Source organism: Rhamphochromis sp. 'chilingali' (genome assembly GCF_963969265.1).
Source record: "Rhamphochromis sp. 'chilingali' genome assembly, chromosome: 9".
Taxonomy (NCBI): Eukaryota; Metazoa; Chordata; class Actinopteri; order Cichliformes; family Cichlidae; genus Rhamphochromis; species Rhamphochromis sp. 'chilingali'.
In genome coordinates this window covers 26,757,975-26,785,329 of record NC_137936.1, presented here as the reverse complement: position 1 = coordinate 26,785,329, position 27,355 = coordinate 26,757,975, and the positions used below count along the sequence as shown (strand labels likewise).

At 37.2% G+C, this 27,355-nt stretch overlaps 1 protein-coding gene across 3 annotated transcripts; it reads left to right on the top strand.

Moving 5' to 3' along the window:
- Positions 1–2,394: 2,394 nt before the first annotated feature.
- On the top strand, positions 2,395–26,363 carry asip1 (agouti signaling protein 1). Of its 3 annotated transcripts, none has more exons than XM_080890659.1 (4): positions 2,395–3,458; positions 24,248–24,417; positions 24,516–24,565; positions 25,639–26,363. In XM_080890659.1, the coding sequence occupies exons 2-4, from the start codon at positions 24,252–24,254 to the stop codon at positions 25,801–25,803; spliced, it is 381 nt and encodes a 126-aa protein (XP_080746785.1). In that variant the 5' UTR covers positions 2,395–3,458; positions 24,248–24,251; the 3' UTR covers positions 25,804–26,363. The 3 variants fall into 3 exon arrangements, with proteins under 3 accessions (XP_080746785.1, XP_080746786.1, XP_080746784.1); XM_080890660.1 differs by lacking the exon at positions 2,395–3,458 and adding an exon at positions 7,773–7,886; XM_080890658.1 differs by lacking the exon at positions 2,395–3,458 and adding an exon at positions 9,814–9,953.
- The last annotated feature ends 992 nt before the right edge of the window (positions 26,364–27,355 follow it).

The window sequence follows — 27,355 nt, the reverse complement described above, 5'->3', positions numbered from 1 at the left end:
TAGCAGAATCTTGTGGACCATATTTAATTGCAACTGAGGGTCCGTTGGGATGATTTTAAGTCCACATTGAGAGTAAAATTGAAACACAGGCTATTCACTGTATATTCACTGTTTAGGAATTTAGGTCAGTAGCCAAGGTCGGAGTCAGTGCACACAGACATATAAATGGGTGTTCCATGCATCACATCACTCTTCTTTCACCAAAATATTCTGTGTGAGTGCAGCCTACTCCAATCAGAAATGACGATACAGTTGTGATAGAAAATTATATTTAAAAAAAATTAACAGTACAATGCAACAATTTTGCAAATAAAACGGGAAATTAATGCTGCTGGTCTGAGTGAAATTGAATCTGAGGAGATTAAAATCTGGCTTCAGTTCAAGGCGAAACCATCTGTGTTGCAAAGTTTTCCCAATTTCCAAAATGTGGGCATGCAGGGGTCAGGTTTTTTTGTTCTGTTTTTTTTTTAATCTCAACAATGGTATGTGCCATATGTGTCTTTGAAGCCTTGTTGTGTGTGCACACAGCTGCTTTACATGTAGCCTCTCCGTGTGTTTTCCTAATGTCATTTATAGTAACTCATAAGATTTGAGATCAGTGATGTTTACTGATCACTATACCAGTCTTTTCAAGTGGGACAGATACATTTTTGTCGTTTTAATATGGGGTTCTTCATTTGATGGATGAAATTCAGGTAGATTACAAAAATAATAACAAAAACAAAATAAGACAAAAAAAAGTGTTATTTTTAAAAAGGAGCCCATTCAGTGCAAATTAATGTTAAGTCAGTAACTTCTATATTCTGTCTTACTGTTCTAATTTTATTTTTATTTTTAATATTATTTTGTGGTCTGAATAGCCTGTATTTAAAAAAAGAATAATAATAATAATAATTTTATTTAGGTACTTTATTCTACTTTTTACAGGTTCCACTGGCTATGGTGACTGTCAAAATTAACCTAAAAAAAATTGACTCTTTTGGTTGTTCATCTGATTCTCCAAAACTTTGGTCCACAAGGAAGTAGAGCCAAGAGCCAAGCAATTCTGTAGATCCATTTAGTGCCCACAAAGTTTGGACCTGAATTCATCTTCCAGCATTAGCAAGTTGAGTGCACGTTGTCACAAGCAGTCATCAGAGTCAGCAGTTTATAAACTATGTTATATGAACTAAGTTATATGTTCTATGACCTGGTTACATCACAAAGTCACAGAGACTTGTGATGTTGACGATGAAGTCAGAAATCCCTCTTTTTCCTAACTAGACAACCTGTGAAGAAGATGCCAGAAATAAAACTAGTCTTAATTGGACACTGCCCTTACTTGGGTCCCAAGCAATAAACCAACTTTAATTGGAGTAAATCAGGTTAAACGTTGTGTAAGAAAAAAAAACATAGACATACAAAGATTTCTTTATAAATTAGCACCATGTTGTGAAAAATTAAGATTTGCTACAGTCATATTTCCCCTTTTTATCTTTAGTGATACTTTACTTTTCATTTATGAAAAACAAGATAAGAAAGAAAACTGACACTTAAACAGTCCTGAATTTAAATTTATTAGCAATTTCTGGCTTTGATTTAGGGGTTTATTGAAATGCTGCATAAATCATGTAATAATTACAGCCCCTTTTAAACATATCCTATGATTTTCAGATGCTCAAAATTGATCAGAAAATTGATGAAAAATGGAAATTTAATGAAAATCCTTTGCAGTAAATGACTGTCTGATGTCTCGGATTCATCATCAAATACTGTTTTTTCCTCCCTTGAGATGCTCCGCCAGGCCTTTATGCCAGTTTCCTTTAGTTGCTTCTTGTTTATTGATCTTTCTGCCTTCAATTTTAACTGTTTTAATTTTAACTTCATTAACTGAAAAGCATGCTATATTGAGTGAAAGCTGACTTGGCCATTGAAGACGATCCCATTTCTTTGCCTTGACAAACTCTTGGATTGCTTTCCCAGTATACTTTGGATCGTTATCCATTTGCACTGTGGCGCACTATCTGATCAGTTTTGTACCATGATTGCACTGGCACCCATTCATGCTCATGCTGTAACATTGCTTACACCATATTCGAAAAATTTATGTGGTATGCTTCTGATGAGATGTCCCTTTCCATCTCAAAACATTTGTGTTTTTTCCCCCTGAGAACTGGGCAAGCAAAGCTTTTTTTAAAATATATTTTGAGGCAAAATCAGCAATCATTTTAAGCAGCTTTAATCAGACATGACTGGTGTTTCAGTACACACACAGTTTAAATGAAATATTAAAAAGATGGCTGCCAAGTGGTGTCATTTTATTCAATTTTATTAAAAAACATCAGCTCACAGCAACAGTCACAAGCTTTATATTATATAAGGTGACGACTGCAAATATTAAAGAAAGAATCCCAATGAGCAGATGAATCCCCTTATTAGCATGTGCTTGGTGACAGTGGGAAGGAAGAACTCTCTCAGGAGGACCAACCTTCTGCCTCACTGGCCGGGGGTGATGAGAGGGAGATGACAGAATTGAGAAAAGGAGTTTGTCACTTTTCCAGCATGAACACACAGCAGAATCAGCACCTGCTTACAGTTAGACTTAATGTGTTGTCTGGATATAGGTTATATTGTATGACCCGATTGGAACGCTAAATGCCAAAAAATTACATCCAGAAGCAAAAGTACACTGGACAGGCTGGGGGATTGCCAGTTTCCTAAATTGGACATCATAGACAGATAAAACAGATGAAAGTTATTTAAGGAAATTTTTCACAAAAGGCCAAACACTGGCTTTTTAAGCATAAGAGGGCTATAATGACAGCGCCTACCATAAGAGCACTTCACTGGAGGGTCTGTTTTACATTTATCTGTCTATTCTCTGCATAATGTGACCTTTCCCATCCCCCAAAGCACTGCAGCACTGGTCCCGCCTCCAGTACAAACCTCCCAGTATGTCTTCATTATCAACAGCAAGGTATTGCTCCTTAAGAACAGATGTTTTAATCAATTTTAAATCATGCTTTTTATTTGTTCTTGTTTCTAATGTCTCTGTAAAGCACTTTGAATCACCTTGTTGTTGAATTGTGCTATACAAATAAACTTGCCTTGCCTTGCCTTGCCTAAAAGAAGAAACAGAGGAGGGCAGGATAAAAAGACGTTTTGGAAAAAAAAGGCAAACTTTTACAGACAGAGCGAAAAAGAGGAAGGCGGACAAGACAGCTAAAGGGGGGGAAGTTAAACAAGGCAAAAAAAATAAGGATTCTTAAAAAAAAAGACGAAATCAGAGGTGAAGTGTGGGAAAAGAGAGGGAGGAGAGAAAAGGAGAGTGGTGACTTGCTTAAAAGTAGCAGAGAAATAAAGACGTGAAGCAAGACAGGGAAAAGGGGGGGAAAAGAGGAGCGCAGAGAAACGAGAAACAAGAAAGAACGAGAAACTGAATGTGACATACTATCAGACAGCTGGCCTGGCAAACACAGGTAAGACAAATAGTTTCTTTCTGTCTTGTTTTGTTTGAAATGTTCCATGAAATCGTTTGAGCGCCGGAAAGACACGGTAACGAAAGTATAACACAGACATCTGAGGCTCAGAGACCTGGATCACTGATGTATGAGAAATTTCAAAATGCTTTTTATGATCGTTTTTCCTCAATCCTGTTTTAAGTCACAAACAAGATTTCGGCCGTAGTCATCCTTTATGAGCTTGTTAAAAAATCCTTCAAATGTTGTCTCCCATGTGCCAATTGTTTTAGCAGGATTTCCCCAGCTGTGGCCTGTAAAATACAACGGGCACAACACAGTTACATAGCTGAAATCAAAATCTTAAACCAATAATGAGAAACAAATTAGTCATTGTTCAAGCTCAGTTGTCAATGTGTTTGATTTATTTTGTCATGTGACTTAGAGTTTCGGACCACTAATGCTAAATTATTACGAAAATACTGACGCTGATCAAGTCGTCACTGGTAACTGAGGACCGAATTACATCTTCACACGTGTTCATAGTAAGATCTGTAGCGAAGTATAACTGAAACAACAAGAGCAGTTTTCCCGATTGTTTTCCGGTAGAGCGCCAGTGTTCTCAGGGCTCCATCTATCAACTATACCGTATTGTTCCATTATTGGCAGCTGTCAGGTATCATCGTTCCGAGACATTCACTGAAATGAATAATAAGAAAAATAAATAATAATCAATGCTTCTTGTATTTACATTAAAAGTCTTCTTGAAATGTCAGTAGAACCTCCAAAGGAACAGCACATCAGCAGATTGCTGACTGAATATGTAAAACTGCACAGGGGTCTGAGTCTGAGCTGCTGGGATAGCGTAAAGGATCAATTTCTCCAGTTCATTTCCCCTTTTAAATACATTACATTAATAGCCCTATAGAATATGTATGCATAACAGTTCACATGTATAATGAAATATACAGTCTTTTCATTGTATGTATATAAATATTTTTATTATTATTATTATTTATTATATTATGTTTGATTATATGTTAAAAAATTAAATATTATTATTACAAAATATTAAACCGAATTTTTGCAACCTGCAGAGTGTACTAATATTTTAAGAACACATTCTGAAACTGATGATCGTCCTCAGAACATTAAAAGAGTGAATATAAATATGTGTGTCTCAGCGCTTGCATATGTTTTTAACATAATTTCTCCTATCTTTATTTCTATGGTTGTTAAATAGAGAAAAAAAACACATTATAATTTATTATTTGAGTTAATCATATTAGAAATATTAATTAAGAAATGGCACCTAATAATTAGTATGTTAAAAAACTATAAACAATCAATGCAAGTTAAAGCCAGTGCCATCTGGGATCCTGTGTGACAGTACATGATGTTTATTGTGATGGACCGACGTATTGCATGCTTTGTTTCTTTTACTTAAAATAAACACTTTGTAAGAGTTTCAGTTTTGTTTTGGATACAAAGTATTGACTAGTGATTGTTAAGCACTCGCTAGCAACAGTGGACGCTGTCTGGTGCGACATTCCCAATATAGTGAATATTCATACACTTCACAACAGGCAAAGATATCACTTATAGAAACAAAGATGAATTGAAAATATTAAGAAAAAGCTTCTTTTTTTTCTCTCTCTCATTTTGTGTTGTCCATGTATAATCCCAGGAGAATAGGATTATTTCAAGGTTAGGGATTAAAGATCTCATGCAAAGTCAGTGTTGAAAAACAAATGTTGCCTTTCAATAGGAGAAGATTTCCTAACACAATTACAAGGAATAAAATTTATACTTTGTCTTTATTTAAATGTTTCTATACTATGATCAAATAAAACTGAGAAGAGCGTAATCGCTTATTCGTCTCTGTCATGTCTAGGAACTCTTTTGCAGTTTTGCACAAGTTGGCAGGTTGTTATAAATGTATGACAAATCAAACACACTTTATTTGTGGATCTGCTACCAGAAAGTGCTGTAATCTACCACTTAATATAGTCCTCAATAAATACATTTTTCCTTCCTATTTTAGTGGCGGTCGCTAAAGACAGACTTTTCTTTAAGCTTAGTCTTACTTAAAAAACAGGAGCAACAGTCATTCAGTAATGTTGAGTACATTCTTGTGCTGCCACACATTTGAATAATTAGCCATCTTCAAACAGGTTTATAGCTGCTGATTAGTTTTAATAAGCACACAGAAGCAGTCGTCAGAATTTTCTCATAGACGCTTTCGCTGGATATGGTTTTCTGGTTGGTCTGCTTCCTCTTACTGTGTCTTTACATACCTTGACCTAATAGAGCAGCAGGAGATGGAAAAAAAATACTACCTGTGTCTGTTTTCTGGTTTCTTAGATATCTTCCTGACAATTAAGACAGTATTATTAGCTGGCAATAATGTTGGAAATATTTATTTTCAGTCGGTGTGCTGCAGAACATGAAAACATGTATAAAATGTGCGATGTAACAGCACATCAGTTCAATCTTTACCATCAGGTAACGAGTTTATATTAAAATTTTTAAGTTTTCTGTTTCAAATTTGTGACTTTCTCTCTCTCTCTCTCTCGCTCTCTCTCGCTCCATAACTATGTCTTCAAGCATGCTGTAACAGAACAGAAATCAAGACATGTTAGGTCTTAATTTAGCAGTCGTGCAGTTACTGTCAATATGCTATGGTGGGAATGTAATAAAGTTGGTATTTACTTTGTAAAATGAAACTCCTGTTGCTTTTTAAACTCACGGGTATGTGATATGTGAAGTGTGAAATATCAGCAGTTTGTAGTACAGTGGCTTGGCTACAGTGCTTTAATATGCTGGATTTCATGATGGGAAAAAAAAAATAGGATCTTATTATAAAAATCCTTGAAGGTCTGATATATTGTAGTATTTTCATTTTAAGATATTTAAATTCTAAAGGAAGATCAGAAAATGTTGTTCACTTTTCCAAACACTTTGCCATTTAGAATAATTTACATCTACCTGTGGAACAACTAACAGATAAAAGGCACGCAGTGCAAAGTAGCCCCAGATGGTAGATGATAGATGAGACACAGACATTAAAACTACTGTCTGGCTGATTTATCCTCCTGAAGTCATACCCCAAATCTGCCAGAAGCCTCTCGTCTTCTCTTTTAAAGCTGCCTCACACACACTGATGAGAGAGATAAAACACTCTCAGTTCCCAGATTTCTGGGTCCGAACACAAACAAAAGGTTGAGCCACACTAGTATTATTCAGCAGCTGACCTTTGAACTTTGGCCTTTTTAAGAGTTGTTTCTTGGAACAGGAGAGCCTGAACTTTGTTATGAGGTCTGCTGGGGATTTTTCTTTTACTCTTGTTCTTTTCTATGTTTTATAGAAGTGATATCTAGAAACAAAACTTTTCAGGTATTACAATGTCCACGTGTGGGGGACAGGTAATCAAAATACTGTAACTGTAAAACCTATAAAACTGTGGATTTAAATGAATTTTATTCACTTTTTAAAAAGTAAAGGATTTTGCAGCATTTAGTGATTTTCATTTACATTCAGCTTTTGAAGTTTACAGTAATTTCAGATACAGTCCTTATGATTTTATCTAATCCATATTTGATTATTTGCAGCATTAGTCATGCTGCAAAAATGAAGTAGCTTACTTCTGAATACTCTTTGCATCACATCTTTGAAAATCGAAATAAACTGAACTTCACATTTGGTGCCCCACCTTTATGTGTTGTCAGTATTTGATTCTGATGAAAGGCTGTCAGATTTTAGTACTAACAAATATAACCTTTTCATTTTCAACTGGAAAATCAGCAGAAATGTGAAACGGCATTTAACTTTTTCTTTGTCTTTGTTTTTTAAGTTAGTTTTCAGCGTTTCTAAATCGGCAAAATCATCACCATTGGGTACATTAGGTATGACAGTGACACTCTTGTTTCTATTGGTACACAATGTACTCACAATTCGAAGTTTTTAACTCCGGATCCGAGCTGGCCGAGTGAGATCTCGAGGGAGAACAAAGGGAAGCGGCGGCGGCCTAGAGGGAAGCGAGCCGGCGTCAGGAACAGGCTGAGAGCTCGTGCACACCGCACACCTCTGCCTAGCATCCTGCTCGCCAACGTCCAGTCACTGGAGAACAAGCTTGACGACCTCAGGGCCAGGATAAAGTTCCAGAGAGACATTCGGGACTGCAATCTCCTCTGCTTCACCGAGACATGGCTGAACCCAGCGGTGCCGGACCACGCCATCCAGCCGGCCGAGTTCTTCTCGGTTCACCGCATGGACAGGACACGGGACTCGGGGAAGTCAAGGGGAGGCGGCGTGTGTTTAATGGTGAACAACAACTGGTGCAACAGTGCGAACGTTGTTCCTCTCACACGCTCCTGCACACCAAATCTGGAACTACTGTCCATCATGTGTCGTCCTTTTTATCTACCTCGGGAATTTACATCGGTCATTGTAAGTGCCGTTTATATTCCACCACAAGCGGACACGGTCACCGCCTTATGCGAGTATATATTTATTTATATTTAGATTCCTTCATACATTCTTATATAGTTCTATATTGTGTATTGTGTATTTTGTTGTACAGTTATTTTATTTTCAACTTTAATTTATATATTTATCTTATTCTTCCCAGTTAAATTTACCCTTCATTCTAATTTGTGTTGTACAGTTATTTCATTTTTAACCTTAATTTATATTTTATTCCTTCCTAGTTAAATTTACCCTTTTTAATTTTTCATATTTATTTCCTATCTTATTCATAGCCTTTTCCTTTTTTGTTCTCTTTAGGTCACGAGCAGTTGTCCAAGCATTTCACTACATATCGTACTGTGTATGACTGTGTACGTGACAAATAAAATTTGAATTTGAATTTGAATTTGAATTTAATAGTTCCCCACAGACTTCCCCAGAGGTGTGTCTCACCGAAAACCTCAGGAGCATTCTTATGGACACATTCATTAATACTCCATGTCATTGCTGTTTAAATGGTTTTTTTTTTTAAATTATTATTATTGAGTTATTAGAACATTTCTGTGTAATCAGATTTTCATCAGCATGTTTCCAGCTGTATCAGACAACATTGTTCGGCTTTAATGAGCCCACTGTGCTTGTAAAAATGGGAATGCTGTGGAGGTTTGATGCACATATTTTAGTGAACGTGAGAATTTGAAACAGACTGAACATACGAACCAGCAGTGTGAAAGTGAAGAATGCTGCAGGAAAGGGCTGGAAAGTTTCTCTGAGCATTTGATTCGTTGATTTGATGAAAAACTGGTTTGATGTTGGAATCAATAATTAAAGGTATACTTTCCACCCTTCATAAAGGCACAAGACGCATTCCTCTTTTCATGGTTATAGTTGATGAGCATTAAAAATATTCCACTTAAAAGGATATTTGTTCTCATTATCCCTTCACACTTGAAAATATTATTATGACCTCTGCATAGTCTGTGCCCGCAGTAACAAAAACACACAGATGATTGACCTATTTGACTGCCTACAGAAGCTCTAAAAATAAATAAATAAAAAACATGGAAGCTTGCACTTCTTTTTTTTCCCCTAATTTTTTTTTAAAACATTGGACAACATAATTTTTTCTTCTGAGTAAACGTTAACAAGAGCAGTGACAAAAAAGGTTTTTGGTACAAAAACAAAGAGGAAGTCTATTTCTAATATAAGTTTATCTCAAGGTAACACTATAAAATAAACTCGGTGATGTGCTTCCTAAAGTAAGGGTAATATACAAAAAATAAACAAAAAATAAAAATGACATATGTTATATACTGTGGCATTTGTTTGCAACCTAATAGTTGATGACAGATAATCCATCAGCCAGCAGGCCACAGCCAGGCTCCACCATCAGCCAGCAGGCCTAGCCAGGCGCCATCATCAGAAATTCCGCTTCCGGGTCCCTCGTGGTGGCCGCCTCGTGCTCTCGCTTCAGTATACCACCCAAGAAAGGCCCAACACCAGAGGAGGTTGAGGACATTAAAACCTCCCTCGGAGCGCTGTGCGGAGACGTGGCCGCAGTCAGGGCACAGCAGGAGCTGCTTCTGGGGCTTCTGGAGGAGGTAAAACAGCTACGCCTCCAAAATGCCGAGAAGGACAGACGGATCATGGATCTCGAGCGGCGGGTGGATGAGCTGGAGCAGTACACCCGTACGAACGACGTGGTCATCAGCGGTATTAAAATCAAGCCGCGCTCGTACGCGCGCGCGGTGGCCGGGAACGTCGGGGAGCCCAGCGACGAGGAGACCCGCTCGGTAGAGCAACAGGTGGCGTCCTTCCTCCAAAGCAAGGGGATAGAGATGGACCTGGAGCACATAGAAGCATGTCACTCACTGCCCAGGAGGAGTGACAGACTGCCGGCCATCATTATGAGATTTGTCAATCGGAAGAACAAGGTCGCACTGCTGAAACAAGGACGCAAACTGAAAGGCACGGACGTTTTCATTAATGAGCATCTGACACGAAAAAACGCAGACATCGCGAGGAAGGCAAGGCAACTGAAGAAGAACGGTAAAATACAACATACATGGGTAACAAACTGTAAGATTTTCATTAAGCTAAACGGGACACCAGAAGAGGCAAAAGTACTGATAGTGAGGAACATGGAGGATCTGGACAAGTATAACTGACACCAATGTATCAATTACACCAGGAAATGACATGGACACGTTGAAATTAGTTCTTCAACAGAAAGTAATTGATCTAGATTGTGAATATAAGGAGCATAATATAATAGATCCAGAAATAGATTCTGAAAGTAACTTTCTCTCTTCTTTTGTTAAAAATTGTAATTATTTCACTCAGGAACAATATGAAAAAGAAATTAACCTAGACGGGAAGCTCTCATTAATTCACTTTAACAGCAGAAGTATGTACTCTAATTTTGATTTCATTAAGGACTATTTGCAACAATTTTCTCGCCCCTTTAGTGTTATAGCCATCACTGAAACTTGGTTCAATGTCGATAAAGGAATAGATTTTTGTTTGAATGGATATGATTTAAAATACATGAATAGATTAAATAAGGCGGGCGGCGGGGTTGCTATATATGTTCATAACTCTATAAAATATAATGTTGTAACAACTATGTCTATGGCTATGGATGGAATTTTGGAATGTTTGACTATTGAGATTATGAATGAAAAAAAGAGAAATGTTATAATAAGTTGTATATATCGGACACCCAGTTCAAGTATTGACACTTTTAATGAATGGATAGAAAAAACGTTTGCTTCGGTGAACCAAAAATTACTATTTATCTGTGGTGATTTTAACATTGATTTGCTAAATCCAACAAGGTTAAAAGCCATTGATGACTTTACTGACACAATGTACAGCTTATCACTATATCCAACAATAACAAAGCCAAGCAGAATAACTTCACATAGCGCCACTATTATTGACAACATTTTTACTAATGTCATGGATTTCCAAATTAATAGTGGTCTGCTTGTCTGTGATATAACTGACCACTTACCAGTTTTTACTTTGTGTGACTGTGATTTAAAAAAAATAGATACCAAGATCATGATAGCAAAGCGAACAATAAATGAAGAAGCAATTCATGCCTTCAATTTCGATTTAGCACAACAAGATTGGAGTTCGGTGTATGAAGAGTCAGATGTGGACAAGGCTTATGATAATTTTCTAGATATTTTTACTATGTGGTACAATAAACATTGTCCTGTAAACGAACACATGACAAAGAAAAAAAAGATAAAAAGTCCTTGGCTCACAAAAGGAATTATTAATGCTTGCAAAAAGAAAAACAATATGTATAAACAGTTTATCAAAGTAAAAACAAAAGAAGTGGAACAAAGATATAAAGCATATAGAAATAAATTGACTGATATTATAAGAACGAGCAAACAACTTTATTATAGAAGAAGATTATATGAAAATAAAAACAATATAAACTTGGGATGTGTTAAACAACTTAATTAAACAAGGATCTTCTGGAACATCATATCCTGAATATTTTAACTGATGCAAATGGTGAAAATCACAACATGAGTAATATTGTCGATGGGTTCAATAAATTCTTCATAAATGTTGGCCCTGAACTAGCAGCGGACATCCCGTGTCATAAAAATGAAAATATCAGTAATATAAAATCAAATCCCTTTTCACTGTTCCTCTCAGCTACAAATGAGCAAGAAGTAATAAATATCACATTAAGATGTAAAAGTAAGTCTTCAATGGATTATCATGACATAAATATGTCTGTAGTTAAACAGGTTATTCTGAATATTGCTAGTCCCTTAACATATATCTGTAATTTATCATTTCAGTCCGGTTGTTTTCCAAAAAAAATGAAAATTGCGAAAGTAATACCACTATATAAAAGTAATGACAAACACAGTTTTACCAATTATAGGCCTATTTCTCTACTGCCTCAATTCTCAAAAATTCTAGAAAAACTTTTTAATTCAAGATTAGAAAAATTCCTTGAAAAACATCAAATAATAAATGTTGGTCAGTATGGTTTCAGAACGCAAAGAACCACTTCAATGGCGATAATTGAGGCAGTAGAAGAAATTACTGATACACTGGATAAAAATAAATATGCAGTTGGTATTTTTGTTGACCTCAAAAAGGCCTTCGACACAATCAATCACTCAATTTTACTGGATAAATTGGAAAGATATGGTATTCGAGGGAAAGCTGGTAACTGGTTAAAAAGTTACCTAACAGGTCGGGAACAATATGTTAGCATAGGGCATTACCATTCAGAGAAACTTGGTATTACATGTGGTGTTCCCCAAGGGTCAGTGTTGGGACCAAAACTTTTCAATGTATACATAAATGATATTTTTGATGTTTCTCAAGTACTTAAACTCATACTGTTCGCAGATGACACCAACATATTTTTCAGTAGCGATGATTATACTGATCTTGTAATGACTGTAAACAGGGAGCTAAAATTAATAAAAAAATGGATGGACATAAATAAATTATCATTAAATATAAATAAAACTAAAGCAATGTTTTTTGGTAATTTAAAATATAATATAGAATTACCAATTATCATTGAAGGTGTACCAATTGATAATGTGAGTGAAAACAAATTTTTGGGAGTTATAATTGATAACAAAATTTCATGGAAACCCCACGTCAGACACATAAAAACCAAAATTTCCAGAAGCCTCGCAGTTTTGAACAAAGTGAAACAATTCCTTGATAAAGATGCACTTCGTACTCTGTACTGTACCCTGGTTCTTCCATATCTTACATATTGTGTGGAAGTGTGGGGAAATACATATAAAAATACAACTAATCCATTAGTCACAGTACAGAAACGAGCACTGCGTATTATTCACAAGGCTGGTTATCTAGATCATACTCACAAATTCTTTCTTCAGGCAAAGTTACTTAAATTCCAGGATCTGGTTAATTACAATACATCCATAATTTTGTATAAAGCTTTTACTAAACTTTTACCGGCAAATTTACAAACTAGATTTGAAATTCGAGAAAAGGTTTATAATGTGAGAGGCTTTGGAGAATTCAAATTACCCAGAACTCGAACAACCCGTAAAGGCTTTTGCGTGTCTGTATGTGGTGTGAAAATCTGGAACAGTCTGAGTTTACAATTGAAACAATGCAAAAATATTCATAGATTTAAATTTCTCTACAAACAGTTGGTCTGGTCACAGTATACTCAATGATGGGTTTTAGTGTGCTCTGTAATGTCTGTCCTCTTACCATTGCTGGTATGGATTCCAAAATAAAAAATAAAAAATAAAGTGTGCGTATGTATGTACATATATGTACTTGTGTGTGTAGATATATATGTATGTATATGTATGTGTGTCTGTTACTTGTAGTTATTACTGCCTGTTACCTGTGGTAATGCAATTTATAATTTATATATTCTGTATTCAGTTATGAAGGCTCTAATTGTTGGTTGCGAGCTGCCGCTTAGATGCTTGTATCTGCCCGGGGCTGTTGATGGGTCTGTATGCAATGATGGGCGTAGCTGCGGGAAGTTTATTGTTTTTTTTTGTTGATGAGTGAGTATAGGGGTGGGATTTAATAAGTTTTCTTCGTCCCACTCCTTTTTCAGGCAAGTTTTGTTTTTTGTTTTGTGTATTTTATGTTCAATATAGGTATTTGTTGTGCCTGAAAATGAATAAATAAATGAATGAAATGAATGAATGAAAGACAAATATTTTATATTCCAGTAACGTTCAGATTTTGAAACCTGAAAAACATATTTAGAAGCTGGAGCTCCTAGAAAATGTAAAAATAGAAAAGAAAAACAAAACAAAATAGTAAAACAGTTGCAGTTCAGGGCAACTTAGACAAGCGCAGAAACCATTTTAATCTAAAATGATCTCTCTTTTGGATTCTGGCACTTGGACAGTCAGAGCAAATCCATCTGGTAAAAAATCAAACTCAAGGATAAGGATTATGAAAAGTATGAGAAACACGTCACAGAACACACACACAAAACGCTGCTGGCCTTAAAGAGTTGTTTTTGAAGGCACTGACCTTCCTTTATCCCTAAAACATGATAAACGTTTGTCTGTGTTTAAGACTGAGGCTAAAAGTTTGATTTTTATTGGCACATTGAAAGGACATTTTTTAGGGTTATTTGAAGCTAATATTTCATTTTAAAACTGAATGGGTGAACTTTCTCTCTACGTGTTGTAATGGATAAGAAAAATATTGGGTGGATTTTCTTTTCTCTTTAAAGCAAAAGAAAACATTCAAATGATTTTGTCCATTTAGCCGTTGATGGTATTGACACTTGTTTAATTAAAAAATACAAATACATAGTTACTGTAGTGTTATAATGACATAATTTGAGCTCGTTATCCAAAACCTCAAATTATTGGATTAGCTTGGAGAGTCCAGTTTTATTCAAAGTGTAGCTGAACCTTGCCTTATTTTTATCCTCATATTTTCTTTATCTCAATTAACTTAATGCACAGTTTTTCTAGTTTTAGATCCCCTTTTTTCTTTGGCTATTTATAATAATATGTTGGTATTATTGTAAAAGAAACCTCTTCTTTTGTGTATTTGAGAGAACATGAAGGGTGTACGAATGATAAGATAAGCCATTCCTGTGTGCCTCTCTTAGTGTGCATTTTTTTCTACGCAGCTAAGCCTTTCAGTCTTAACATGCACTTACAAACACACATCTAATCGTGTAGAGGGAACGTGATGGCAGAAGAAATGTGTTTCTTGTCAAGGTGCATAATCTTGTGTTCAAGGGTCACCTTAGGGGTACGTAAATTACATAATTCGTTCAGTATGTGACACAGCAGCGAGGTCAAGAGGGTTTTTCTGAGCAACTATAATGCTGTAATTTCTCCAACTATGACACAAAAAAGAAAAAAAACTTACTCCAGGTATGAATGTGTGCATCTCATGGTGTGTGAATTTGGGATCTTTTTTTGAAAAATGTTCATCATGAAGTGGTATTGGTGCATATGTGGTCAAAAGATGAACCAAAATCTTTGCTTTCTTAATTATAAAAGACCATCTAAGGCAGAAAATTGAGTTTAGGCATCAACAAAAAACAAAAACTTTTTTTTCTAGCCACATTAAGGTATGACAGTAATATAACAGTAATTGTTAGTTGACTGATGTGCAAGTCAAAAGTGAACTGACATAGTTAGGACTACTTTACTGTAATATAATCAGTCAAATACCATTGAAACGTTAGTTATATGTTACTCTACCTTAAGCTACAAATCATCTGGGATGATGTAACATTTCTAGCAACAGAATACTGTGCTGATATGATTCTTTCTTCGTCCTGCACACAAGGCATCAATTATGAGGTGCACGTGTGTTTAAGAGGCAAAAGGAGAGCGAAAACAGTGGGCATCAGCCTGTTGAGGTGGGGGTAATCTTTGTAGATCTCTGAGTAAGCAAATTAGTTTATGGCTAGGTAGGAAACCCTGGATTCTCTGAGTGTCTAGTATGACAGTTTTGACAGCTATGACATCTGTGTCTTTTAACACAGATGTTATGTCCCTGAAATAGACATGTGCCACAAAATTTGAAGATAAATAGAAGTGTGCAAAGCCAAATGGAAAACCATCTCACAGCTGAATGAAAACTCACTCAAACACAGGTCCGTTTAGGAGGTGGGAAGTAACAAAGTACAAATATTCATTACTGTGTTTAGGTAGAATTTTCAGGTATCTGTAGTTTACTCCATGTACATGTCTTCACAAGATTTGAACCTAAGTGGAGGAACCAATAACAGAAGCTAACAGCTACAAAAGAGGAAGAGGAAAATGAAGCAGTATTTTTTTAAAGGTTTTTTTTGTTTTATAAATGGCAGGAAATTTCAAATGCAGCAGCTCATTTCAGCTCAACAAATATGAGCAAACACACAGACTGTTTCTGTGTTGTTTGGACTGTAATCCTTCTGGTAGTGAGATAACATCATTCAGAGAGGACAAAAAAATGAGAGGACTGCTCAGTAACATTTGATGGTCGGAATTAAATGACATCAAGAGCAATGCATATCAAATCAAATTTAAGGTGATTTACTTACTGAATTCCACCTTCATAACAGCTTTGTAGTGCCTAAAGGTGGGAAATCAGTCATCATGTAATGCCTGCTTATAATTTGATAAATTCAGTTGTATTAAAATCCACCAGGAAACATGGGAGTAGCAGCAGGACATGTCAGCTGCTCAAAGTGTGTATACAAAGAAAATCTACTGGCGCTTTCAATAGGAATTATTCTTATTTATTCATGAGTTTATCTAAATTCTTTTCCCAATGCTCAAGAGCAACATCTTATCCTAGAGTACCCCCCACCTGCCAAATATCAATTTAATGCATGACTCTGATTATTTTTCTGTTTAGAAATAGAGCCAAAGGTTAAAATGTAGAGAAAAGCAAATAGAGCAGCTTTTCTCTGCTGTTCTACAAAACAGATGTTCAAGCTGAGAAATTTCTTTAAAATTAGAATTTAGGTTGTAAAGCTGCCATTCCCGTGCACCAGTTGACTGGTTGATCCAGAACTCTCAAAAATAATAATAATTATTTTTTATATGTTTTTATTAAAAACATCTTAGGAATAGAATCCACAATCTAAACTACATAAACAGCAGTAATAAAGATTTGGCATTCTGCAACATGATATTGCAACATGAAAGGTACATTTTAAAGGAGCTTTCCATTCAGCACCACATGACAAATATATCAGATGACCAGAATTATAGGCCATTAATTTGTTTGTTTATCTGTTCATTCATTAATTCATTCACTGATTTGTATTTATGCATTTTTCAAGAAAAAATTTTTTCGTGTCCTATGGATATATCATAATTGCCTTTTTTAAATTGGTGGAGCTTGTCATAAGAGAGAGTTAGACTGTGTTTAGGTGAACTACTTTCACAAAGCTCTCTTAAAGATAATTTTAGTTGATTTGTGGTGTTTCCACTGCATGCTGAATTTGGCTGTAAACATACCTCCTTTTTTTTCTATTTTTAATACACATGACTTTTGAATGACTTATTTCAGGAGTTCTCTCTAGAGGTGTTTCATCAAGTAATCCTTGTAGTTCATGGAGTTGAAAATGTTGATGTATTCTGTTGGTATATTTATGGAATTCGAGGCTTTTTGTCTTGACTTGGATCATGAATAATCATTGGATTATTACGTAGCTTTCACCTCACATTTAACCTTACAAGATCAGGGGTGTAACTTTTAGCTTTTCTATTTTCTAACTCTTCATATGTTGAGCAAGAGAGTGAGTGAAAGAGAAATACAACATTAGACATGGATTTTCTCTGTATGTATTATTGTAGGGCCTGCCTTACAATATAAGCTCCTTGAGGCGATTGTTGTTTTGATTTGGCATGTGTATAAATAAAATTGAATTTAGTTTAATTGGATGAGCTGAGTCGGGAAAAGAAAAAAAATCTCTTTCCACATAAATGATTACCTTTGCAATAAACAATTATTTGATGATTTGATGATAACAAAAATATATAAACAAAATGTCTTAAGAAGTCATTAGACCTACTTCATACTGAAATATGCTCCTAAAGTTTTATGAAATTTGTATCACCCTTGTCTTAGCCTACAAATCACCTTTTAGGATTTTTTTCTAAGAACAAAATACTGCCGTGAGAGAAAAAAGACTTTGCACTTCATATTTTGCCTGCACATCTGTACATATTTTTTGTTGATTGTTAACCTTCCCTCTGCATTTACTGTCATCATTTCACCTCTTTAAATCATTCCGCTTTGAAATGTCTCAATGCAGTATAATGTGGTTTCCAAAACCTCATGAGAAGCAGCATCCATGATCCTCAGCTGACGTGCTAAAGTCTATCCAGATGCAGGAAAGGAGCCATATTAAGGTGGTTTTAGGTGCTTTTTGACTTAGTGTATGTGTTTGGCATTCCTTTTATGTTTGCCCTGCTTTCAAAGGAAATGCTTAGCTCTTAACACTGTACTCAATTTAAAATTAATTTCTATCAGATCTGTGGGAGAAGGTGCTAAAATGTGTTTTTATTATATCACGGTGATTATGGTCACCTTTGAATTCACGCCAAGTCCACTTGGCATGAGTTGCGAACGACTCAGATCTTCTTTGTCAAAAATTCTTGTGTATATCTTATTGTTTTAGTTGATTTAGTTGTTTGTTTATTCCACATATTTTGGCTAGTTACAAAATGAGTATTCAGGAATTTGAGTTGGCAAGGGTCGTGATTTTCAACCCTTACTCCTTTGAGAGATTAAATCATTTTGCAGCTGCTGTTTGGGCAGGGAATGCAAGAAAAGGATTAGGATGAACATTAGCAGACCTCCTCTTGATAATGAATGCAAGTCACTTTACTGTAAGACCTCTTAAAGCATAACTTAATATATACTGATGGTAAATTTAGTGCCATCAATGTCTAATAGAAATCCACATTTGTGGGTAAAAGCATGGATTATCTGGATTGAAGCAAAGGAAAGTGATTTCACCTATTTTATTTGAGCTTAATGTTTCCAAAAATGTCACCACACTGTAAAATATTAATAAGTGACAGTTTTTTACATTTTTTTTTGTGTTTTAAAAACATGTCTACTGAGTCTTGAATTTGACGCCAGCAGCATTTAATTGCAATTAAAAGTGGGGAAGTTGTGCAATGCAGAGAACATCTGGTGGAACATCTGCCAACTAATCTGGCAAATCAGTAACATGAGTATTAAACATGGGTATTAAAAGAGCATCTCAGAGAGTGTTTCAGAAGTAAAGATGGGGTGCGGTTTGCCACTCTGTGAAAGACTGTGTGGTCAAATAGTTCAATAATGTAAGAATAACATTTCTCAGCATAAAATTGCCAAGAATTTAGGGGCCCTCACGAAGCACAGCATTAAAAACAGACACCATTCTGTAGTGAAAACCATTGTCAGTGAACACATTTTGTCACCACATCCACATATGTCAGTTAAACCTTTACCATGCAAAAAAAAAAAGTTATAAGCTGGGCCTGGACTATTTTAAGCTGGACTGACGCAAGGTGGAAAACCATCCTGTGATAGTTAATTACAATCAATTTTGTAATTATATTTGGAAATTGTATTGGAAATAGGAAATATGCCCCAACTTGTTTAATTTATATTAAATAATAATAAAAATGATGATGCTTTTCAAAACAGGTTTTTAAATCAGGTTAACCACCATGTGATGGAGAATTAAATTGAAATAAACTACTAGCAGTCAGTACAAAAACAACCTGATATTAAAGGCAAGTCCCCTATAAAAAAAAACTGCTATAAAACTGTGTTTTTAAAACTATTTTGGTTTGGTCTCTGAACATATGGGATTTATACAGCCTAGGCTATTTAAGTCAAGGCAGAATCAGCTGGAAGAGTTCTTGAGTCTGTGATGAATAAAACTATTAGCTGAACAATATTTCAAGCATATGTTATAGGAGCCATGTCTTTTAAAGCACAGAGGTGAACTTCAGTGGTGAGGGTATGGAAATTTCTTGTTCAGTTGCCAAAGGAAGGAGTAACTGGGATGGTGCACAGAATTTGGTTGGTGTTTTCCATTTATGATATGGATTTCATTTGCAGAAAAAAAATAGAAAGGCAATCTCAAATTAAGAATAACATGCATAAAATAAAAATTCATGAGACTGTTTAGGATTTTGGATTTTTTGAGGATAGATTTCACAATTTAGATTTGTTTTGGTTGTGTGACACTGATATGATTAGATATAATAATAATAATAATAATAATAATAATAATAATAATAATGTCATATTGCACCACTGGTCATTCTTACATTTCTAGTCATCCTAAATTAAAAGCCAGAAAAAGGTGTAACATACAACTATGATGTACAAAAACTTTAAAAATAAGTATGAACAAAACAACAAAATTCAGTCTAGGTTTATTTTATGTATACTTTTAAAGCACTGTGTAAAAGTACTGTTAACATTCATAATTTCCTTGTTTCTTCCTTTTTCCTCATCAAATATTTGCATGCAAATTATTTTTACAGCCTTTCCCTGAAAACAAAATAGACACTGCTCACACCAAACCTTTAGAAATGAACAAACTGTGATATTTAAGTCCAGATAATGATCACAATGAAAAGTAAAAGGAAAACATAGAGCCCGACTAAACCTTCTCACTGACCTCAAAGTAGTAATCCTTCCCAACAGTTCAAATTACACTCCCCACCAGAGCTGTTGCTTTCTGTGCAGAGTGTATCTATGATGTTATTTATATTAATTAGTATTTGATCAGTATGAAAAATACAGCAAAACCTTTTGTACAGACAGAAAAACATTGTTTTGGAACGTAAAATGTGTATTTGTTGCTAATCTGAAACACACTGAAATACAATAACAGAGTAAAAACCTCCGACTCAGCTGAAGCCTTTCTGTGTGGAGCCTTTTTTTTTTTTTTTTTGCTGAGCCTGTGTAGCTTTCCCTAAGGTTATCTGGTTACTTCCCATAGTCCAAAGACATGCTTCTGAAGCTAACTGCTGATTCGAAATTCACCTGTCTAGTGTTGGACAGACAGCTTGACCAAAAATTCAGTTGTTGCTGGAATAGCTGAAATCCCCCCGATCCTAAATAAGAAAATTGATTACTGGTTCTCTGTAGATTATCCTGACTGCACTCAGCTGAAATGTCAAAAGTGACCAGGTGGAGTGCAACTCAGTGCTCAGTAACAACAGGATGGAGAAAATACTAAAAGCAGTCACCAAAACTGAAGCACAGTCTACCCGAGAGTCAAAGAGACTATTCACTTTTTTACGCACGTTTTAAGCTTTAATAAAATTTAGATGGATAACTTATTTTTTTAAAAATACCACTGAAGCATTATCACAATTGTTTATTTTTTTTTTTTTTTTTTTTTTTTTTTTTTTTTTTTAAATGACATCAGAAACAGCAGTATGCGACATTACGTGATGGCAGAGCTTCAGTTCATCCTTTGTCATTTTTTTTTTTTTTTTTTTTTTTAATAAATAGGACAGGGGGAATGAATGAGAGAGAGAGGGGGAGAGAAAGAAAGAAAACCCAAGGGGAGAAGAGACGGTGAGAAGGGGGGGGAAGAGAGACAAAAAAAAAAAAAAAAAAAAAAAAAAAACTCCTGGGTCACCTGTATGGAGAAAAAACAAACAAACAAACAAACAAACAGAGGAGACAGCAAACAACAAAGAGCAACATAATAATAGAGAAAACAAAGCACCATCACAATAAACTAGCTAGTCATAGATATCAGTATTTACTAAGTAATAAACGATATTGTGCAGCACGCAAGATAGACAGCGCACAGTGTGCTTTGAGGCAGCAGCCAAGAAAGCTTTAGTCCGCGTCTGTGAATACCCATGTGTGCATACCTGTGTGGATCAGCATGCTTGCATTCCAAAGGTTTCTCCATGTAATGATCTGCTAGGGAGTGTGGGGGGGCCACAGCCCCGTCCTCCAGGGTGTGAAGCGGGTATGGAGGAGATCAAAACTCCAGACATCCAGAGGCCCCCAGAACACAAGAGACCATGGAAGACCAACAGAGGGGCAGCCGCGCCACTGTTCCAGTAAGAGCTGAGGAGAGTCCCAGATGAGGGCTCACTCAGCAGCCGCGGAGCAGAAGCCAGGGGGGGTTGCAGTGACGCGCCCGTGAGCTCCGCCGGCCCCCAGCTGCGCCTGAGTGACCGAGCCCTAGGCCGAGAGGCCGGGGGCACCCCACCTCCAAAGGGGGCCCGAGCGAGCCCCAGGCCCCAGGCCCCGACAAGCGGCCGCCAAGGAGTGAGCCGGTGTGTACCCGGACGCCCACCCCCAGACACAAAGAACCACCAACACACCGACACCTGAGGGAGTCCGCCACCGGCAGGGGAAGTGGTGGTGGGTGGAGATAGGCCTCCAAACCATTCTCTGCGGCCTGCTGGAGCGGGAGGGCTAGTAGGAGGAGTTGGCCGTCCGACTGCGGTCTGGGGTGTGGGGCCTCCCTGCTGCTGCGGAGTCGGGGTGGTCTGCCTCTCCCCACCGCAGGGAAAAGGGTAACACCACCTGGGTCTGGGTGCAATTCCCCCCTCCAGGGGCAAGGGTACCTAGACCCGGTTTGTAGAGTACGCTTGGGGAGTGTGATTGTGTGTACAGCGTCTCTTTATGTCTGTCTCCACGTTGGTTGAGTGTGGAGTGAGTGCATATGAGAGCATGAGGGTGGGAATGGATGTTTGTGTCTGTGTGTGCCTGTATGTCTGTGTCTATATGTCAGGTTGGGTATCAGACGCCACCTCTCTGGGGACACCACAATTGTTTATTTTCTAAAAAATGGAAGGAGAAAAAAACCCATTGACTGTGCTTGAAATATTTGCATTTCATTGTAGGAGCTTATACGGATTGCCTTGTGTTTCAAAGAACAGCATCATTTTTGAGCTACTTTCATTTCATTTTTCTTTGCTGTCTGTTTTTACTTTGTGTGCAGACAAACTGATAAAGCAGAGAATAAAGTAAACAGATTTATCACAGTAAAACATGTATTAAATATAATATCTTAAATATAAATATCTTTCATTAACAGATATGATGAGAAAGCTTATTTGAAGTTAAAACACTTCTCATCAGGCCAATTTACTGTTTTTCTAGTGATGTTTTTAAAATGTAGTTATTGTTTTCAAATTACAGATAAACAGATGTGCTGTTTATCTTTTTTTTTTTCTTTTTTTTTTTTTGCCTGTCCGGATTTGGCCCTTTTGCCATTAGAATTATTGTCTGAAGGCGAAGAAAGATGCATGTAATGATCTGCTAGAGGGTGTGGGGGGGCCACAGCCCCGTCCTCCAGGGCATGAAGCAGGTATGGGGGAGATCAAGACTCCAGACATCCAGAGGCCCCCAGAACACAAGAGACCAAGGAAGACCAACAGAGGGGCAGCCGCGCCACTATCCCAGAAGGAGCTGAGGAGAGTCCCAGATGAGGGCTCACTCAGCAGCCGCGGAGCAGAAGCCAGGGGGGGTTGCAGTGACGTGCCCGTGAGCTCCGCCTGACCGAGCCCCAGGCCGAGAGGCTGAGGGCACCCCACCCCCGAAGTGGCCCGAGCGAGCCCCAGGCTCCAGGCCCCGACAAGCAGCCACCAAGGAGTGAGCCGGTGTGTACCCGGACGCCCATCCCCAGACACAAAAAAACACCAATGCACCGATGTCTGAGGGAGTCTGCCACTGGCAGGGGAAGTGGTGGGGGGAGATAGGCCTCCATACCTTGGAGGACCTGAGATGTCCCTAGAGAGGTGGCGTCTGATACCCAACCTGACATATAGAAACAGACATACAGGCACACACAGATACAAACATCCATTCCCACCCTCATGCTCTCATATACACTTACTCCACACTCAACCAACGTGGAGACAGACATAAAGAGACGCTGTACACACGATCACACTCCCCAAGCGTACTCTAAGCCCCAGGTCTAGGTACCCTTACCCCTGGAGGGGGAAACTGCACCCAAACCCAGGTAGTGTTACCCTTTTCCCTGGGGTGGGGAGAAGCAGACTGCCCCGGCTTGGCTCCGCAGCAGCAGGGAGGCCCCACACACCAGACCCCAATCGGACGGCCAACTCCTCCTCTTAGCCCCCCGCTCCAGCAGGCCGCAGAGAATGGGGGTGAGAGAAGACTCCAAACCTCCCTCTGCCCGCTCATTGTAGTGTTGATGCATGTGTGTTCTAAGGTGCATTTAAAACCCAGGAGGGCATGGAGCTACCTGCCAGAGAGCAGCAGGTAAGCGCATAGCCCCTCCTGATAGCCCTCAGTGTCTACATGTATTTAAAATTGAGAGGTGGGCAACGATGCCAGGGGTGAGGTGTACACCCTGATGGTCTTTTGGATACCGTGTAGCGTGCCCACCCTCAAGATCCTATATGTATGTGTTATGAGAGTGTGAGTAATGTGAATGTCTAAGTTGTGGGATAAAATTGAGGCACAGGCAGCCAGAACGGGACAGAGGGGGGGGGGGGATGCCTCCTCTGTACCCTGGTGACACATCTTTACCCCAAGGCCCTGCATGTGTGGGTGATTGTGGTGGAGCGGGAAGAGGGATACTCTGCAACCCGCCAGGGAAAGGGGGGGGCCAGGCCCCATTGGACTGGGGCCTAGTTTGGCAGCGCCACCTTGCCCCGCAGAGCCCAGGACAGTCCACCCGACCCCACCACAGATAAAACTGCACCCACCTCGTCATCCACTCATCTTCCAGACTACACAAGAAAATAGACGCCCAGGCTGAGATTTTACTCCACCTCTCCTATATCTCCCCCTCCTGCAGAGTGAGTTCCTGATGTGCTGTTTATCTAACAGACATCCATTACTCGTTTTTGTTTTCACAGAAAGATGCACATCTCACTGCTGCTAAGTTGCTTTCTTCTGGCTGCGACAGACTACTTCCTCGGCTGTGCCCACATGATCCCAGATGAGAGACTCTCCACCAGCAGAGTTTCTGCATCTAATGCTTTGTCTCAAAATCTAGAAATAGACTCACCCCCTGTGGTTATTGTAGGTAAGTTTGAAAGGATCATCATGTATCATCTATGCTGATGACACTTTTCTTTTCTAACACATTTTCTAATAATTGCAATTCTTAATTTTCTCTTCCAGAGTTACCAAAATCTGCAAAGAAGAGCAAGAAACCAAAGAAACAGAAAAAGGTTGTTTCAAAAAATTATTATTATTATTATTATTATTATTATTATTATTATTATTATTATTAATATTATTATTATTATTAATAATAATAATAATAATAATAATACCATGGTATTGATATAATACTGGGTTCCATTACCTTTTATCATATAGCGTCATTATATTATAGTTTTTCATTTAATATACTAGTTTTTAAAGTGAAGTAATGAAAATGAAAACTGTCTACCCTACACAAGTGAACTTGCTATGGAAACTATGTTTAATTATGTAATTTAGTTGATCAAATCAATTTTGAATACAGTTAAAACAACCAAATTAAAATTAAAGAATTCAATAATTAAAAGAAAGATTTATAACAACATATTACATATGAAACGTTTTATAATATACCATGATTTGATTACTATCATTAACTGAACAAGCTGGACTGAATGTTGCAACCAGTGATCAGTGTGTCAGTGATCAAACCATACAACCAATCAAGGCATGTCAGTATTTAGAGTGACCTTTTAAATTGATCATATGAAAGAACAGTGAGAACTGCCCGCATCCAGAGAATCAAAGGTGGACAAGAGCAAGGGAACTCTTATCACACCCTCTTGCTCATGGAAAAGGAGAAAGGAAAAAACTTACTGGCAAAGATGCTTTTCCTCTCATGCATTCTTCTGTGCACTCAAGGGGCAGAAATGTACCCTGTGTGGTTTTCTGTTGGCAGTCAGGATGCCGTTCTTTTCTCTTGCCTCAGGTCCTTGTGCCTGGCTTTTATAAACACACTTAATAAATGCCACAATTCTCAGTCAAAACACTCAGTAACATAACATCATTAATAGTGCTTGTTGTTGTTTTTTTTTGTAATAGAATAGAATAGAATGCCTTTTATTGTCACTATGCACATGTGCAATGAGACTCAGAGCAACTCCTACTCTGTGCAGGCATGTAGAAAAAAGGGGGTAAGCTGCACAGTTCAGCAACTCCATAAACATATTGTTTCTAATTTTTTACAGCAACCTGTTTTAAAAATATGATTTTCTATGTTATAACTTCTTCTTCTTCTCTCTCTCTCCTTTTCTTTCAGAACAAATATGGTGTGAAGAAGCGGCCTCCTCCTCCTGCCAACTGTATTTCCCTGTGGGGAAGCTGTAAATCTCAAGGCACCGTGTGCTGTGATTATTGTGCTTTCTGCCAGTGTCGACTGTTCAGAACTGTTTGTTACTGCCGAATGGGTAACCCTCGCTGCTGAATAGCCACCGGCAGCCTAACCCAGTTCCAGGCTAAGAGAACAAATGTTTATGCTCCAGCAAACCACTTGCAATGAACACCATGAGAGGTTAATCACTCCTCCCCCTTGGTTTATAATTTTCCCTAAAATTCACTGCATGAAAGCACTTTATCACAGAGGATTGCACCACCGGGAACTTTCCTAAACTCTTACAGGGTGTGATGCTTACAGCACTGCTAGGAAACTCTCAAATAAAAGTTATAAAGCAAGTTTTTATTGTACTTTGAGCTTTCAGCATGCATAAACACAATTTACATTCTCCATAAATAATCAATTTATTTTTCACATGAATGCATGACTGCAACAGTATACTTAAAAATGGTTGTATTTTTTACTAAGCTTTCTACGGATTAAATGTTTGTAATGTTAAAGCAATTATTTGGAAAAAAAAAGTATTGTTTCTGTTCTATTTAGCGCACAGTCTACAAAATCATGCCTGTTTTCTAAAATGAAGGTGTATGAATTTGCATTTACAAGTAAATTAATAAAAAAGTGACTAAATCCTAAATCTGATTTATTTGAGTTCATGTCTTTGGGGTGTATAGACATACATTGTTTCTACTTAAACAGAAATGTCTACATTTTTTCTTACTGACTCAAAAGGGCTCAAAAGTCTATTTGCAAACAGGACAATATTGGTTGTTGGACACGTTTTATTATCAAATTTTTTAAAAATGTACTATACTGAGCTGTGTGTACAATGATCTCAACCTACTGTTCACTTCAATTCAATTCAGTTTTATTTATATATAAATAAATCACAAAAGTCACCTCAAAGCGTTGTATATGGTAAAAACCCTACAATCTTTTTTTAATAAAATTGTGTGATGAATTGAAAAATATATATATATATATATTTAGTTCAATTAAATCTTATTTAAAACAAAGCCCAGGTTTCTCCAGAAGCATTTTCTCTTCACCAGCATATCATTATGCTAAACTGATTGTTTAATCAGTGTTTTATTATCATCTGTGCTTTGTTACTGAGGGAAATAAATTCAGTGGTGGAGTCCTTCCCCAGTTTTAAATTACCGCCTGTTGAGCAAGAATTAAAGATATTTCCAGGGACCTTTATGTTGTGATTTCCAAGTAATTGCTACATTATGATAAACACATGACTTTTCACATTCCCTTTGGAGATGACTAATAAGGAATATTGAGATGTTAGTAATAACTACTGTCGTGTGATGATTGATTACAAGGGAGTGTCAGCCTGGATGATCATATATTTCCACTGGAAGGAAAATCTGGCCCAAAGAAGTAAACGGGAACAAAAAGCATCTCCTCCCTGAACCTCCAATGAATCAAAAGTGACCACAGCTGCTCCTGGCCATCACCTTGTATGGTACAAAGTTTTTTGTTTTTCATTTTTTCAGAAGAGGTATTTTTCTTTATCTTTTCTAATTCTTGATGTTTTCTGCCCTGGTCTCCTGTTTTCAACTCTCCTATTTTGGTCATTCAAAGGACGCAATCAGCATAAATCAGCCAAATTTGAACCAAACCAGTTTTTGAT

What these genes read in the sequence shown, in the direction of transcription:
- asip1 (XM_080890659.1), top strand. Translation starts at nt 24,252, where the DNA reads ATGCACATCTCACTGCTGCTAAGTTGCTTTCTTCTGGCTGCGACAGAC. An exon ending in ACCCCCTGTGGTTATTGTAG is followed by an intron (nt 24,418 to 24,515) that starts GTAAGTTTGAAA and finishes TTTCTCTTCCAG; the next exon opens with AGTTACCAAAATCTGCAAAG. An exon ending in AACCAAAGAAACAGAAAAAG is followed by an intron (nt 24,566 to 25,638) that starts GTTGTTTCAAAA and finishes CTTTTCTTTCAG; the next exon opens with AACAAATATGGTGTGAAGAA.